This window comes from Brassica napus, chromosome C9 (assembly GCF_020379485.1).
Source record: "Brassica napus cultivar Da-Ae chromosome C9, Da-Ae, whole genome shotgun sequence".
Lineage (NCBI taxonomy): Eukaryota > Viridiplantae > Streptophyta > Magnoliopsida > Brassicales > Brassicaceae > Brassica > Brassica napus.
Window position 1 is genome coordinate 57964435 of NC_063452.1, and position 15286 is coordinate 57979720.

A 15286-nucleotide genomic window follows, 5' to 3' on the forward strand; every position below is an offset into this window, starting at 1 on the left:
GTTGATTTCATGCATGGTTTAACTTTACCTTGATTGTATAGGTTTAACTTTACCTTCCTGCAATCACATAAAATCAATTGTTGGGTGTAGACTAATGAGTCAGTTCACTGATAGATTGATTTCTCGCATAGATTTAACTTCATCTTGATTGTATAGGTTCAACTTTACCTTCCTACAATCACTTGAAATCAATTAATTGGTACTGACAATGGCAAAAGACACGACATTATTCAGACCCATTGAGTTATAAAGATTTATAACATTCTACATTGAACCAGTGAGCAAAGAAAATACGATTCCTTTCAGATTTTTGAAAAATCGCCTAAAAGCATTATGAATGCCTATACCCATATTTTCTACTGATTTATTCTATGCTAAGGATCAGTATGAAAGAGGCATAAAGCCATGGTAACCAGTATGGTTCACCACGAAATAAACACTTATGGCATGACCAGATTAGCCATCTTGATCCAAAACATGATGAAAAATTAATTAAGGCACAAAAGTGATCCCATAAAATCTCACAATGTGTTATAAGTACACAAAAGGAAAATCACTAAAATAATTAAGGCTCCACTGTCCTAAGCACTACGAAATTATGAGTATGTTCATGAGGGGGAGAGAGGACTAAAACCCACAGTCCATGATCATATCATAAATTCGGATTCCATGGTTTACAACCATAATATACACGGCTGGAAAGCTTTAAAGCCCTCACTAATGGTACATCACCCACGTCCAGCCTAAAGCTTAAGGACATTATGTATATAAATATTGATTTACATCAGGCCATACATGTAAGCATAGACATTCCCACCTCTGAATGATTAAGGGTCATAAACCAGACATATACACAAACCATCTTAAGAAAATACGAATATTCCACCACATATATGTGTGCCATTTAAGATGGAACCTCAGATGAGGATTGGGAATATATATTAGATAAATAAGACTTCCTCCACGAAACTATAATGTATCTTGTGCCAAACATGGATGATTTAATCAAGTGGCCAAGAACACAGATTACAAAAGATAGTAATCTGATTATCCAACTTTGAAAGGAGAAAGTTATCAGGCTGATAAAGAGTAAAGAGTAAAAGAGAAATATAATGGTATCAACCATAGTTGTCTTGGCAAGATCCTCAGACCAAAGATTATGATCTAGACGTTCTAAAAGAATATGATCAAAAGATATAAAAGCTAGCAGAAATATATGCCAGACACACTGACCCGAAAAGAAAAAATGACTATGTCATACCAGCTTAAGCACCACGAATTAGATGTCTAAGAGACACAATCAAGTTGCTACAATGTCTATTAGAGATAGACAAATAAGTTCCAAATAATAAGGAACCTCGGAAAGTAATGAAAGGTGCTCAGAATCGTACAAATCCGAGTTCATAAGAGAAACCAGTTCAGACAGAGAAATAAGGTTGCGCAACCACACATCTAAGGTACCAGACCATGTAGTTTGGGACGCCAAACTGCAAGGTATAAAGGTCTTGGATAATAAGATCTCAAAATCTAATTAGATCATGTCTGGAACAGTATGAAACTAAAGATAAAGAGTGTTAACACCAAAGATGTATTTACATACATAAGAGCTCATAAAAGATTGTAGTACTTGGGATTTGAAGGATATAACCTGAGGATCATGAACCCACGTAGAGTACTCATAAAACCTATATAGGGACGTGGGGTGTTCAAAGAATTCAAAGTAATTATAAGACAGATGGGCGTAGTAACCATGTACATACAGAAAAGCCATCTAAGAAAGAAACCAGTGAATGGATCTTGTGAGATAAGAAATTCCGTGAGATTAAAGGACATGACCACATGGTATAGTGTGTCCATGTTCCTTCTAAATAACGTTCAAGTATAGCTTGATTACACAAGGATACTCACAAGGACCAAGGAACAATTTATAAAGAGATATGCTCCTATATGGTGGATGCTACTACAGAAAATCAAGTTTGATTTTGTCTGGATATTTACTAAAGAAATAATGGTGTAGTAAGCAGCAAATGGATCACTGGATAAAGGTATCAACGTACCATAGAAATATGAGAAAGAAATTCTCATAGAACAAGCTTTGTTCCTAAGTTGTTTATGGATTGTAATATACAGCAGCTGTAAGTAATATGAAAGACTAAGTATTTACTTAGTGCAGTCAGTCCATACAGAAAATATTATAATTCCTTGTGATCATAATAAAGACCAACTGAGAGAAAAAGGTTTAATGGTTCAAAGGTTCAATAATACAAGTTATCGATTGATTAAACAGGCTATGTTTTACATATGGAAAGTCTGTAGAAAAATCATAGCCGTGTGTGTGTGTGTATGATTAAGTCAGCACGTCTAAGTGAGAACCATAAACCAGGATAGTGACCAGAAGGATGTCTGGTCGTGGCTTAATGATTATAAGCATTGCTAAAGCAAGAAAAGATCGATAACCATGTACAAAGGACATGAGTGTATGACTGCGAATTCATTGTGTGATGAGTTTCATTGCAGCAAATAATTATTGATGGTATGACCTTAGACACTCATGATTATGAACGAATATAGACAAGGTCTATAGCTCAACATGGATCGACAAAAGAAAATAAAGAATGATTGGTTACAATGGATAAAGCCATTGGCACATACGAAGAGATATAAGTCCGAATGAACGAAAGATATGAAGTAAAGTTGTTCGTATGTGTTCTGGGTCTATGACTCAATATATATTGAATGTCCACGTTTTGGGAAAGCCATATAACCAAAGAGAATCCGTGGGACATGAAAAAGGACCTGCAAGTAAAGTTTTATTGCAGATTATAAAGTCCATCCGAGCACCGTTTGAAGCACCATCAGTTCAACCAAGACATGGAGTGATCAGCAGCAAAGATGTACATCCTGACCACATCTTAATGGAGTTCCAAAAGACATACCAACGTCCAAGACTTACAAGTTCATTCAAGGAGAATCCAGCTGATCATCTTCACCAAGTCATAGGCAACTTCAACGTTCAAGAAGACTCGGATACCAGATGGGAATGCGTCTACTATAGTGATGCATTCATCTGGGGGAGTTCATGTGTTGTACTCTTTTTCCTGTCCTTGGTTTCCCATTTTGCCACATTGGTTTTGGGGTTTTTCAGGAGAGGTTTTAATGAGGCAACATTAAGCATGCAACGAACCTGTACCGGGTGTGTCGATCAAGGGGGAGTGTTATAAACCAAATGATGATCGACCATGGACCAGTCCGTACTGCAGGCCCAATCCGGGACATGATAAAGACAACCAGAGACTATGTGTTTATCTAGTATATATTCCATGTATATCTGTAACATAGTGTTTATCCTTATCCTTATCTTGTTAGGATAAACATGACCTTATGACGGTCTAATACAATTGTATATATATGGACCTTCTGGTCGACAGTAATTTATAACAGAATTTTTTTCCCCAACACTTCATTTACAACAAAAACACACTAATAACTTATATTTTAATAAGGGTTTTGAGTGACACAACAAAACTACTCGAGTATGAGTAGCTTAATTTTTTTTAACTTAAATATTTTTTCGATCGGTCATATTCGAAGATCTAAAGATTATTTGTTTACACTTTGTTTGTTGCTTACTTACTAATAAAGGTTCTTTGCTTTTGAGAGATGAATATATGATCATTAAGCTACAAATAACAAAAGAAAGACTATTCTCTAGCCAAGTAGCATGCCACAAAATTAAGGCGAACTTCCTCTCTTGCCCAAAACGGGATATTTGTTTTCTTGTATTGTGATGTGTGGTTTATTTCCTTTTTCGTGCCGACATTGTTTTGGCTTTCAACATTGGTTTACTACTTTGGCTTTCATTAGTCTTCAATGCCATTAAGAACTCACACCACTATCTGTGATTAAATGTATTATTACTGTAACATTCGTTTAACCTTGTATAGAGATGGTCACACAGATATGTCAAAACACATGGAAACTTTTATGGCAATGGGAAAGCCAATACAATTTCTTCCAACAATATGTAAAGGTAACTCTTTATCACTGTATTTACTCATATTTCCATAATTGAGCTGATTTCTTAATTGATGTGTGAACATTAGTCTATGCCTCACGATCACAATTATGAACAACCAAAATGTCGACAAGGACCACAATCCGTAAGTGTTAACTATACTTGTAATTTACAGGAGGACAGAAAGGTTGCTGATCAGCCTATAATATCAATGATAAAGAGATTTTTCTCAAAATTCTTTTAAGAATATCTTGAACATCCCTAAGGACGATTGGTTTAGCCTTGTACATCTTATTCCTCTGTATTTACGTTCTGTTTTAACTGACTCAACTGATAAGGTTCTTTGGCTTCAAGAGCGCTGTCTTTCAGCTTCAAAGAGTAAAAGCTCCAGAAACTATTTGCTACCCAAAAGCATACAGTGATACAATGTTTAAGGCGATGTACCTCTCTCTGCTTTCTCTTACTTCAAACTGGATAAGCCAGTCCTCTGGTTTGATCAGCAGGTTGAGTCTGCCAACAATTTCTGTTTTGTATCTTGTCACCATCCAAAAGCAGAATCTAAGACGCAACATTATCAAAGCTATTTAAACACACATAAAATAAATAGAACACAAACATACTGCCAAAAGCAAACTCAAACACACAGAAAACAACTCAAGCCACACATAACTACATCAAAAATCTAACACAAACAGCAAAACCAAATACTATTGTAAAAAAACTTCACATGAACTTGAACACTCCCTTACCTATTGAAAGAGCTATCATTGTTTCCATTGATAAGAATCCGGTTATAGAGAAGGCCTTGTTAAAACTAACGCATACTATTGAAGTTTTGATAAATAGTCTGCGGATGTGGCTGCTATCAACATACATTTCATCTATTGCTCTCGTCCCTGTAAAATCCTTTACATACAGAAGTTATACACAAAGAAATTCTAAAACAGGACACTAAGAGAATTTGAAAATGGACAGTGATAAAACCTAATAGCTCACCAGATTAGCTCCAGCATGGCCTTGCATGACTCTACTCCGATGATAACGCGAAGCCAATCGCTGGTCTTGAGGTTCAGAGATAAAACAGTATTCAATGCTTCTCTGACCAGAAACCAAAATCAAGAAACAAAAGCTCAGCCTCATCCTCTATATCGCTTGTCTTTCTCTCTCTAATTGTCTAAATGAGAATGTTATCTCAGCTCCAGAACGCTTTGCAACACTGACTCTCGTCCTTGATTCTGCTATATTTCCCTTAAATGAAAGCACAATCAAAATTGATTCAGAAAATATTAATTCCAATCAATCTTTGTTTCACAACCCTAAAATCAGATGAGATTGTTTTTGGTTCACAAAAATCAAAACAATCAGGAAAGCGGTTGATAACCTCGTGATAATTGATAGTTCTGGCGGAATCGATGTTGAGTTTGGGATAGAGGCCTCTCTTCTTCACAGTATGAGTAGATTGAGAAGGTATTTTTTGGATTTATATTGCTATTTTCTCGGTAGATGGAAGAGGGGAGAAGGTGAGGAGGTTTTCGTATGTGTTTTTTTTTTAAGTTGAAGAAAGCAGTAAATGAGGACGATAAATGGAGAAGGTGGTAAAGCCATGGATTTGTAACGGGTCAGAATTTCTTAAACGGCAAGAGACAAAACTTCAAAAGTGGTGATAACGTCGATTTACACGAAACGATAAGGGATAGTGTGACGTTCGATCCTTAAGGTTAGAAGAGATGTGGGCTTGATATGGGCCACTTAGATTTCTTATCAGCCCACAAATATCCATTTAGACCAAAGCATGGATGACATGGCAGAATAAAAATTACTCGCTTGTTGATTTAATTAAAGGACCTGGCATAGCTCAGATGGCTTTATATTTCTCTTTTTAGTATTGTAAGATGGAATATTAAAACATTTTGAAAATGAAAGGTGAAATATTAAATTTGTTGTTTAATACATCAGATACGGGGAAATCAGAATAAAACTGACGAAAGCAATGTTATATCGCTCACGATTAATTTTTTTTTTTTTTTGAAGCACCGTAGCCTAGTGGTTAAGGTTCTACACCCAGGTCTGGAATTCGAATCCCAGACTATGGAATTCGAATCCCAGACTATGTAATTTTTTGAAGATTACAGGAAATCCAGGTTTCAAGTCCCAGAGATATCGATTTATTAAAACAATTATGCAGACTACGGAAAAAAGACTTACATGAGATCTTCAACATGGTGCAAGTAAATCTGGTCAGACGTGGATTTTCATAGGACGGCTCAGGTGATTCAGTTATGCGTAAGTCCTCATAAAGCATGTAGTATTGTCGGTTGTCGAATCATAATTGTAATATCATAATAAATCAGTTTTAAAAACAAAAGACCAATTTTTTTTATCAACTGATAATTGCATATAAAAGGGGCCCAGCCCAAGAAACACGGCCCATTACGGGTTCATGTTGAAGTTCAAGACAGGATCAACAGTACACGAAGAGTTACGGAGAACCGACTTCGATAACAAGTCGGCATCCAGGTTTTTTGAACGAGAAACGTAAGAGAAATTGATAGATGAGAACGAAGCTGCGAGGGCTTTGATATCAGCCACGATACCAAAGATCTCTTTGTGTGAGCGTTTGGTTGTCCGAGAAGACCGAAAGGCTTTCAAGACCGATGGAGGTCGCATGTCGGAGGCTTGATCTACAGGCGAGGGCTTCTGCTATAAGAGGGGATCCAACGTGTTGGGTGTTGGCTGAAGAGAGCAATGTTATATTATATACCAAGTTACCAACTAGAGGGTTAAAATTTTAAAATAATCTATAATCTTCTTTAAATAATTTATCCTTGGTTAATGGAAAGTTTGAAGTTGAGTTAAAAAAAAAAATAATTATCCTTGCTGCTCAACACGTTAGGTCAAAGAATTTGTAAACTCTTTTAATCTGTCGCTAAAACAGTTTAGGCCTTTCATGGTTATCGAGGATTCTTAGGGTGGAGTTCTATCTAATAACCCGTCTCTTAATTTTTAATTAAAAAAGTTAAGAACTGTTTTTAAATAAGAGTTTTAAGAACCGGTTCTTAACTTTTTTTAGTTAAAAGCTAAGAGACGGGTTCTTATATTCCACTAAAAACTCCACTCTAAAAACCCCCAATAATCATGCTCTAATGGTTTGAGCTGGTTAAAATTTGGTTCTTGTTTTTATTCCGTATCTTATTAGGTTAAATTTGAGAAACCGACTATGTCCCATGAAATTCTTTTTTTCCGTAAATTTCTTCAACTGTATTTCAGTAGAGTAGCCTCTACAAAACAAAACAAAAAACACTAAGTTTATTTTATATTTTAACAGTTGTTTCATCTACTTTATTAAAATAGAAGTCATGACTTCTGCTGTCAAAAAAAAAAAAAAAAAAAAAGTCATGACTTCTTTTAGGTGTGATTTTTTAATTTAGACTATCCTTTAATTTCTTTTATTAAACGTACTTTATTAAAGCTAATAAATAACACATAGAATTTTTGAACTACTTTAATATAATATCTTTTGATATCTTTTCATTTTAAATATAAAATTATATTTTAATAAATCTAACAAATCTGTTTGAAAAGATTTTAACAAAATCTTAATTTTCAAAATTATATGTAAATATTTTCACTAATTTCGTAATTAATTTTGAAATATTATTATCATTAATATATTCAGTTAGCATTTATAAAATAAAATAAAAATCTTATCATATTTTTATCTATTATATAATCATAATCAATTGTATTAAAATAAAATAATTATATTGAGCTAAATATGATAAAATTATATCAAATTAATTTTCATAATTATAAATATTTATGTTCAAAAATATAATACGTTGGTACGACGGGTTAACATTAGCAAGCTATATAATACATGTATAAAAATTAACATGTATTTCATTAAAGCTAATAATATAAAATATTTGTAACTACATTAATTATGATATGTTTTCATTTTAACAATATTTTAATTTTCTAATTTTATGTAAATATGTTCACTAATTTTGTAATTAGCAATGAACTATTATTATACATTAATATATATTCAACTATCGTTTATAAAATTAAAAATTCTATCCTCTATTTATCTATTTTATAATCGTAATCAATCATGTTAAAATAAAATTATTATATTGAGATAAAAAGGTAAATTTATATTAAATTGATAAATTTATAAAATTTACTTTCATAAATATAAAATATTTATTTAAAAATATAAGACGGTGACATAACGACTTAACATTAGAAAAATATATAATACATGTATAAAGTTAAAAAGAATTTATACAATAATATATTATCTAAAATGATTAAAAGTAAAAAAAAATATTGCTAAAAGGAAATATAGCTTTAAAAGGCGGGTATGAATTTAGCATAAATTAAATACAAAATATTTTTCAAATATGTTGTTTCATGCATATATTAATTTGTTTAATAACTAAATGCAAATACAATAAAAAGCAACAAATACATATGACGGTTTTAAACAACTGATTAACTACAACGTATAAACTATTAAATTATTAAATTTTTATATCTGAAATATTTATATAAACATTTAAATATATGATTAGCTTTTTAAAAATGTATACTACTAATGATCTAAAATAAATTTATAGGTATATAAAACTGCAAACAAACATCCGCGCGGTTGTACGGATCGATATCTAGTTATTATATTATATTTGTTTGGTCTAATTGCTTTTTTCTTGGTCAAACGTTTGGTCCAATTGTTAAGGAATCATATATGTATGATAATTGTTTTTATGCTACCCGAAACATTTAGTCAGTTACATATTGCAACTAAGAGCATGATTAACCCTTAGAACCAAAATAGGTATCTTAATGGTTTTTTAGTAATTAATATTAGTTAAGAATCCATAGTTAAGATACTCCTTGTTTTTGAGCTTCAATGGTAGATTCTTAATTTGTGATTCTTAAATTTTTTTTTTAAATTTTATTAAAGATAAAAAAAATTTATGAAATAAAACATATTAAAAGACAACATTTAAAACATAGATTAAAAAAAACATTTAAACATAGATTAGTACAATAAACGAGAACAATTTCAAAGAAACATCGGAGCTCAGTTGTTGTCTTCATCACGTCCGAATTTACACCATATATGTTCAACCAAATCAGCTTTCAGTTGTTGATGCATTTGTCTATCACGAATTCTAGTTCGAACACCCATCATATTGGCGATATTTGAAGCTTCGTGAGCTTGAGTTCCAGAATAAGGGACTTGAGAGGAAGATAGTTCGACACTATCTTGAGCAAAACCGAACACAGTTCGTTGTTGAGAAGTCAGCAGATCAACAAACTTAGAATTATAATCCATATTGGAATATGAATTAAGAAGAAAGAAAGAGAAGCTCAATGTGTTTACGATATGGGAGAGAAGAAGGCTTGTGTTTTAAAGAAGAGACAAGAGAGAAAGATATGAACAATTAACACAAAATATGAACTCATTCAACACAACCAACGCTTGAGAGTAGACATATATCTAACAAAAAAGCTTAACTCATTTCCACAACCAACGCTTTAGACTAGACTACTATCTAACACATTTATCTCACGTAACATCCATTTATATCTAACCATATTTATTACCAAACAGAGGCATTATCGATTTCTAGCTAATCAACAAGCATTTATTACCAACCGCGAACCATATTCTAACACAAGTAGTGCCATATGCCAAGTTCAGACCGAAAACTAAATCAAAGGGAGGAGTTGTACCTTTATTGAAGTTGTACTCCTCTTCATTGAAGAACCGAGACATGTCTCTTGATCCACGCTCTTGATCACTCCGTCTTAACACACAAACACTGAAACAATGTCAAACAAAAGGAAAGAATTACTCAAACAATGTCAAACAATGTCAAACGGAATGAAAGAATTCAATCAAATAGACATAAACCATCACAACTAAGGCATGAATGCATTGAAGATGAATGAACATATAAACAAAATAACTTAGCTTTAGAGGAGGAGTGATTCACCCTTAATCAGAGCCGCCTCAATCAGAGACTCAGTCATTCACCGTCAATCAGAGCCGCCGAGAGAGACATCGTGATTCACCCTCAATCAGAGATGCCGTGATTCACCCTCAATCAGAGCCGCCGAGATAGTGACGCCGTGATCTTTCTCAATCAGAGCCGCATAGATGGAGACGGCGTGATCCGCCCTCGATCAGAGCCGCGGAGATGGAGACGGCGTGATTCTTCGTCGGGAGAGACACAGAGAGAGCCGCCGTCGCTTTTGAGCTTCAACTGGAGATCCACCGAGAGAGAGAGAGAGTCGGAGTTTATCCTCCTCGAGAGAGACAGAGAACCGGAGTGATTCTTCGTCAATCACATGCACAGAGACAGCGAGCCGGAGTCTTGGATCGTCGAGGAGATCAATCGACTGATTCTGTTGAATCGTCGAGAAATCAAACGAGGAAGAGGAGAGAGGTGGAATGAATTGGGTTGTGCATGTTTCAACCGGAGAGAGAGAGACTTGTGTTTCAAACGCTGGTTCTCTTACACGTGTCCCGCTATATCTGATTCTTCCCATTCTTAATTAAGATCTAACTCTTAAGCTAATTACTATTTTTCATTTATTTAAATTCCTTTTTATCTTAAGATCCTTTTTAAGAATCAGGGTTAATCCTGGTCTAAGGCTACCAGTTGTTTGAATTATAAATACCATGAAATATTTATCGCAGAGTGGAGTAATGATAAAATTCAATGTTCAAAATTATTACATTTAGGTGGTAAAAAAACTGTTATAAAAAAATCTCTTATATCTAATTTGTCCACTAAATGGATGCGGCCTAGATCTATGTTTAGTATACTAACAAAAATTGATAAACGCCTGGCAAGTTTGTGGTTCATATGAACGCACCGTTGTCCTAATTTCATCTCCAAGATAATAATTTTCAGTTTTGTCGAAATTAAAATGTATGGGGTCAAAATGTAAAAACACTGAAACGTAAAGACCCTCTCCGCGTATTAGCTGACACTTTTGCAAATAAGGTTTTTGGAGTTCAACCCTTTTTCCCTCTTGTTCCGTCCAACTAATCGCGCTTCCGTCGCCGTCGCAGAGTATCGTAATCCAAAATTTTCCGGTAAGTATCTTCATTTCTTATCACCGTACCGTCGATATCTTCTGGGTAGCAAAAATCGTCCGTGTAGACTCAAATCGGTCGGTTATTTTAGGCATTTGACGCCCGAGACGTTTCTTTAACGAAGATCCAAAAATCTCGGGTTTGATCGCGAATTCAGATAATTAGGGTTTCGATTTGGGGGTTTTGACTCAATCAGAGATGTAATAGTTTTTAATCAGTTACTCAATCGTGGAAGAGAAAGGTCAATGAGTTATTTGTGTGCGACAGTGTGAGTATTTGTATTTGATTATCCTTTGAATGCTTTGTGTTTGAGGTGCTCTCTCTCTCTCTCTCTCTCTCTCTGTTGGTTGCAGGTTTCTGAAGAAATGAAATTTATAAACTCGGCAGCATCCTTATGCAGGAGAGTTAGTCTGAGGGAACTTATCACCGAGGTTCCTGCTTACGGTGGCAGTGGCATCTCCGGTATATAAATACCCTTTGTTTTTTGAAATGTCTGTTTTTGTTTCATCTCTTGTCTGGCTAACTCACTTGTGTTCTTGTTCTTGTTTAAAGATTGTTCTTCGAGTGGGTTGAGTTTGGTGTTGAAGCGTTGGGCTACTAAGAAAACTGCTGGTTCCACCAAGAACGGACGTGACTCTAAACCCAAGAATCTCGGCGTCAAGAAATTCGGAGGAGAGGTAACATTACAATAATGAGCTATTTTGGAAGATTCAGAGAATCAAATCAGTATGTGTGTGTGTGTTTGGTTTTGCAGAATGTGATACCTGGAAACATAATAGTCCGTCAACGTGGGACTCGGTTTCATCCGGGAGACTATGTCGGGATCGGGAAGGACCATACTCTGTTTGCATTGAAGGAAGGACGAGTCAGGTTCGAGAAAAACAAGATAACTGGACGGAAGTGGATTCATGTTGATCCCAAGGGAGGTCATGTTCTTCACCCTATCTACACTAAAGCTGCTGCCGCCAAGTCGACTGGGATGGAGACAGCTTCGTCTTCCTGAAAAGAGTTGATTCAACAATCTAAAGGTGTCTTATTTTGTTAGATAATACTTTCTCTTGACTAAAAGACGGTGGTGGTATCAAATATTTTGTTATCAAGTACATTGCAATTGCATGGAATATCTCTTTGCTGGTGAAATTCTACTGAGAGCATCCTCAGTCCCACATCAAAATTTACTCCATTTTGGAGTGGATTATGCAGCTGTGAACAAAAAAAGAAAAAATTACTGAATATATGGAGTAATGCATTTTTTTCTTTGTTTACAACTGGATAATTCATCCCATTTTGGAGTAAATTTTGCATTGGGGTTAGAGATGCTCTGTTATAAATGATATCTCCGACCCATTTGGCAGTGGGCCTACATTTTAGCCCCAGGCTTTTGCAATATAAACATATACGAGTCCGCGATTGTATGTATATCGAAAATCAGTGCCATAATATCCTCTGTTCTAAAAATTGGCCGTCTACGCGCTACGCGTCACTCTTCTGTCCCAATTTATGTCAAATCGGTTTAAAAAATCAGATATCCGATTTTTTCCGTCTAGACCGCCTAAATGACCGCCTAGACCGCCTAAATGACCGCTTAGACCGCCTAAATGACTGCGTAGCCGCCTAATCTATTTTTTTATTTTTTTTTATTTTTTTTTTATTTTTTTTTTTTTTTTTTTTATTTTTTATTTATTTTTTTAATAATATTTTTATTTTTTTATTTGATTTAAAATTTTATAAATATCATTTATATTCATAATTTTGATGAAAATTACACTATATTAAGTTTATATATTCTATTTGTGTGTTTTATACAATCTTAAACATGAAAATGTATTAATGTTATACACAATTAAAGATTAACATGTTTTATAACATAGTAAACCATCTAAAAATTCCGTCCCGCATAATTTCCGATTAATCCCCGATTTTCTCTTTAGGCGCTAGGCCCAACCCAACCGCCCGACTAGCACCCACCGCGTTCCTGAACTGGGATAATATCTAATCGCTTTCAGTTTCAGTAGTATATCTGTTTTTTTTTGCATAATGTGATTTAAGAGCCAACTTGTTTAAGCAATTAAAGCAGTTTCCTCCAATTCTTCTCAAGTTGTCACGCACATCAACATATGTTCTTGAATTATTTCTCTGCTATTTTACATTTTCATCATTGCAAATTAAAATTTAAAGTATAAATTATTTCGTTTGGCATGAAATTATAATATGTCATTGTTCAAATCTGGAGACTATTCCAAACAAATAATTACGAATACGGCCCATACTTTCATTGTACATGCATTTGGGCACATACATTGTAGCGTATGTGTATAATAAATTAATAATATACATTTATTTACAGTAGTACATTACGATAATAATTGAAAGGTAGCAAAAAGATTAATACTGTATTGATATAAATTTTAGTATATTTTATAATTGGTTGTCAACGTCATGTAGATTCAAATTTAGCAAAAAGAAAAAGACATGACTCACATTAGATGCTGTGCTACGAACCCTATTTACTAGCCTACATTTATTACACTTATCTTTATTATTAACCCTAGGGTGGGGTCAACAAACAAACCATAGTTAAATGTTTTTTTGCCAAAGAAAAAACAACCCATAATGATTATGAATCTCAACCACACAACTTGGATTTCTCATTATCAACAGTGCTCAACATCTCATCTCTTCTTCCTCCCATGGGAGTAGATTTACACATATAGTTTTATTAAGTTCACTTTCTAGATTAATATCGGTTCAAATACTTATCTCAAACTCCCAAAAAAATTCAGATTTACATTAAGCAAACAGTTTGGTTTAGTGCACAATCTTCATTTTCTTTCCCTTCTCATCTTTTCTTCTTCAACTTTGAAAACCCTAAATATCTTCAACTCATGGATGTAATAGCTACTTCAGCTACTATAGTATCCCACCTGGATTCGCAGCAACCCGTGACCCAAGCTCCGACCCGGATACAGCCCGCGAAGCCTATTTCTTTCTCCAATGGGAAGCATCACCACGACCACCAGCATCATGCGTCTCAAGTGGTGGTTGCTGCTTAAAAAGAGTGTCTCAAGAACCACGCCGCTGGAATCGGCGGTCACGCTTTAGACGGTTGCGGCGAGTTTATACCGTCGCCGACGTTTAACACCAGCGACCCGACTTCACTAACATGCGACGCCTGCGGTTGCCACCGTAACTTTCACCGCCGTGAAGACGATCTATCTGCTGTTTCAGCTGCCGTCCCGAGGATAGAGTTTCGTCCTCATAACCGTCACCAGCTTCCTCCGCCGCCGCTACCTCCGGTGGGAGTTGGAAGTCAAGACGACGATGATCCTGCTTCTCCTCCGCCGATCTCGTCCTCTTATATGCTTCTTGCACTCTCCGGAGGAGCCACGGCGGCTCCGGTGTCGAGGAAGCGTTTTAGGACGAAGTTTAGTGAGTTTCAGAAGGGGAAGATGTTCGAGTTCGCGGAGAGAGTTGGGTGGAGGATGCCGAAAGCGGATGACGTGGATGTGGTGGAGTTTTGTCGGGAGATAGGAGTTGAGAGGAGTGTTTTCAAAGTGTGGATGCATAACAACAAGATTCCAGGACGCGGTGGCGGAGCTAGAAGAGCTAACGGAGACGGAGGAGGAGGAGACGGTCGTGAGAGTGTTCCGACAAACGGGTCGTTTACTTCAACGTGAAGTAAGATAATGGCAACATCGTCGTTTGTTTGGTAGCTAGTTCTTTTGGTTTCTCTTTGTTTGTTTTTGCTTTACGCTTATTTTATTTTTAGTCAACGGGTCGGATCTGTGTGTTCTGTTCACATGAAACTGTCTTGTGTTTTTTCTTAATAGTTTACTATTGTTAGAGTGGTGATATGAGAGGTGTAGCTTTCGACAGAATACGAGAAAGATAAAAAGATTAACCTCCAAATTCTAAAGTTTTAATAACAACATGATATCCATGAAAGCAGATGTATTTATTTTAGTTTATAGATTACCTTGTGCTGTTAAATAGATTATTTTGGTGTTTTTTTTTCGTCATTTGGAAGAGAGCTGCAATTTACAACCAAAGCATACAAATCTTACAACATTTAAAACACAATCACTTGCTCCAGAAAAACTACAGCAAATAAAAACTTAAATACAGAGTGTTAAATTTTCTCATCACCAGCAGCC

At 35.1% G+C, this 15286-nt stretch overlaps 1 protein-coding gene, 1 long non-coding RNA gene and 1 pseudogene across 3 annotated transcripts; 2 read left to right on the plus strand and 1 right to left on the minus strand.

The window, feature by feature from the left end:
- Positions 1 to 8945: 8945 nt before the first annotated feature.
- LOC125593113 lies at positions 8946 to 10727 on the minus strand. Its single transcript, XR_007329039.1, has 2 exons — positions 9761 to 10727; positions 8946 to 9285 (listed from the first exon to the last, which is right to left on the minus strand). It is a non-coding gene; the product is annotated as an uncharacterized LOC125593113 (long non-coding RNA).
- Positions 10728 to 10926: 199 nt separating this feature from the next.
- Positions 10927 to 12272, plus strand: LOC106385940 (50S ribosomal protein L27). 2 transcript variants are annotated; one of them, XM_013825841.3, is made up of 5 exons: positions 10989 to 11132; positions 11224 to 11400; positions 11486 to 11594; positions 11685 to 11809; positions 11887 to 12272. In XM_013825841.3, the coding sequence occupies exons 3-5, from the start codon at positions 11498 to 11500 to the stop codon at positions 12133 to 12135; spliced, it is 471 nt and encodes a 156-aa protein (XP_013681295.1). In that variant the 5' UTR covers positions 10989 to 11132; positions 11224 to 11400; positions 11486 to 11497; the 3' UTR covers positions 12136 to 12272. The 2 variants fall into 2 exon arrangements, with proteins under 2 accessions (XP_013681294.1, XP_013681295.1); XM_013825840.3 differs by lacking the exon at positions 11224 to 11400 and having other exon boundaries at positions 10927 to 11132.
- Positions 12273 to 13738: 1466 nt separating this feature from the next.
- On the plus strand, positions 13739 to 15080 carry LOC106385946 (annotated as a pseudogene).
- Positions 15081 to 15286: the final 206 nt, after the last annotated feature.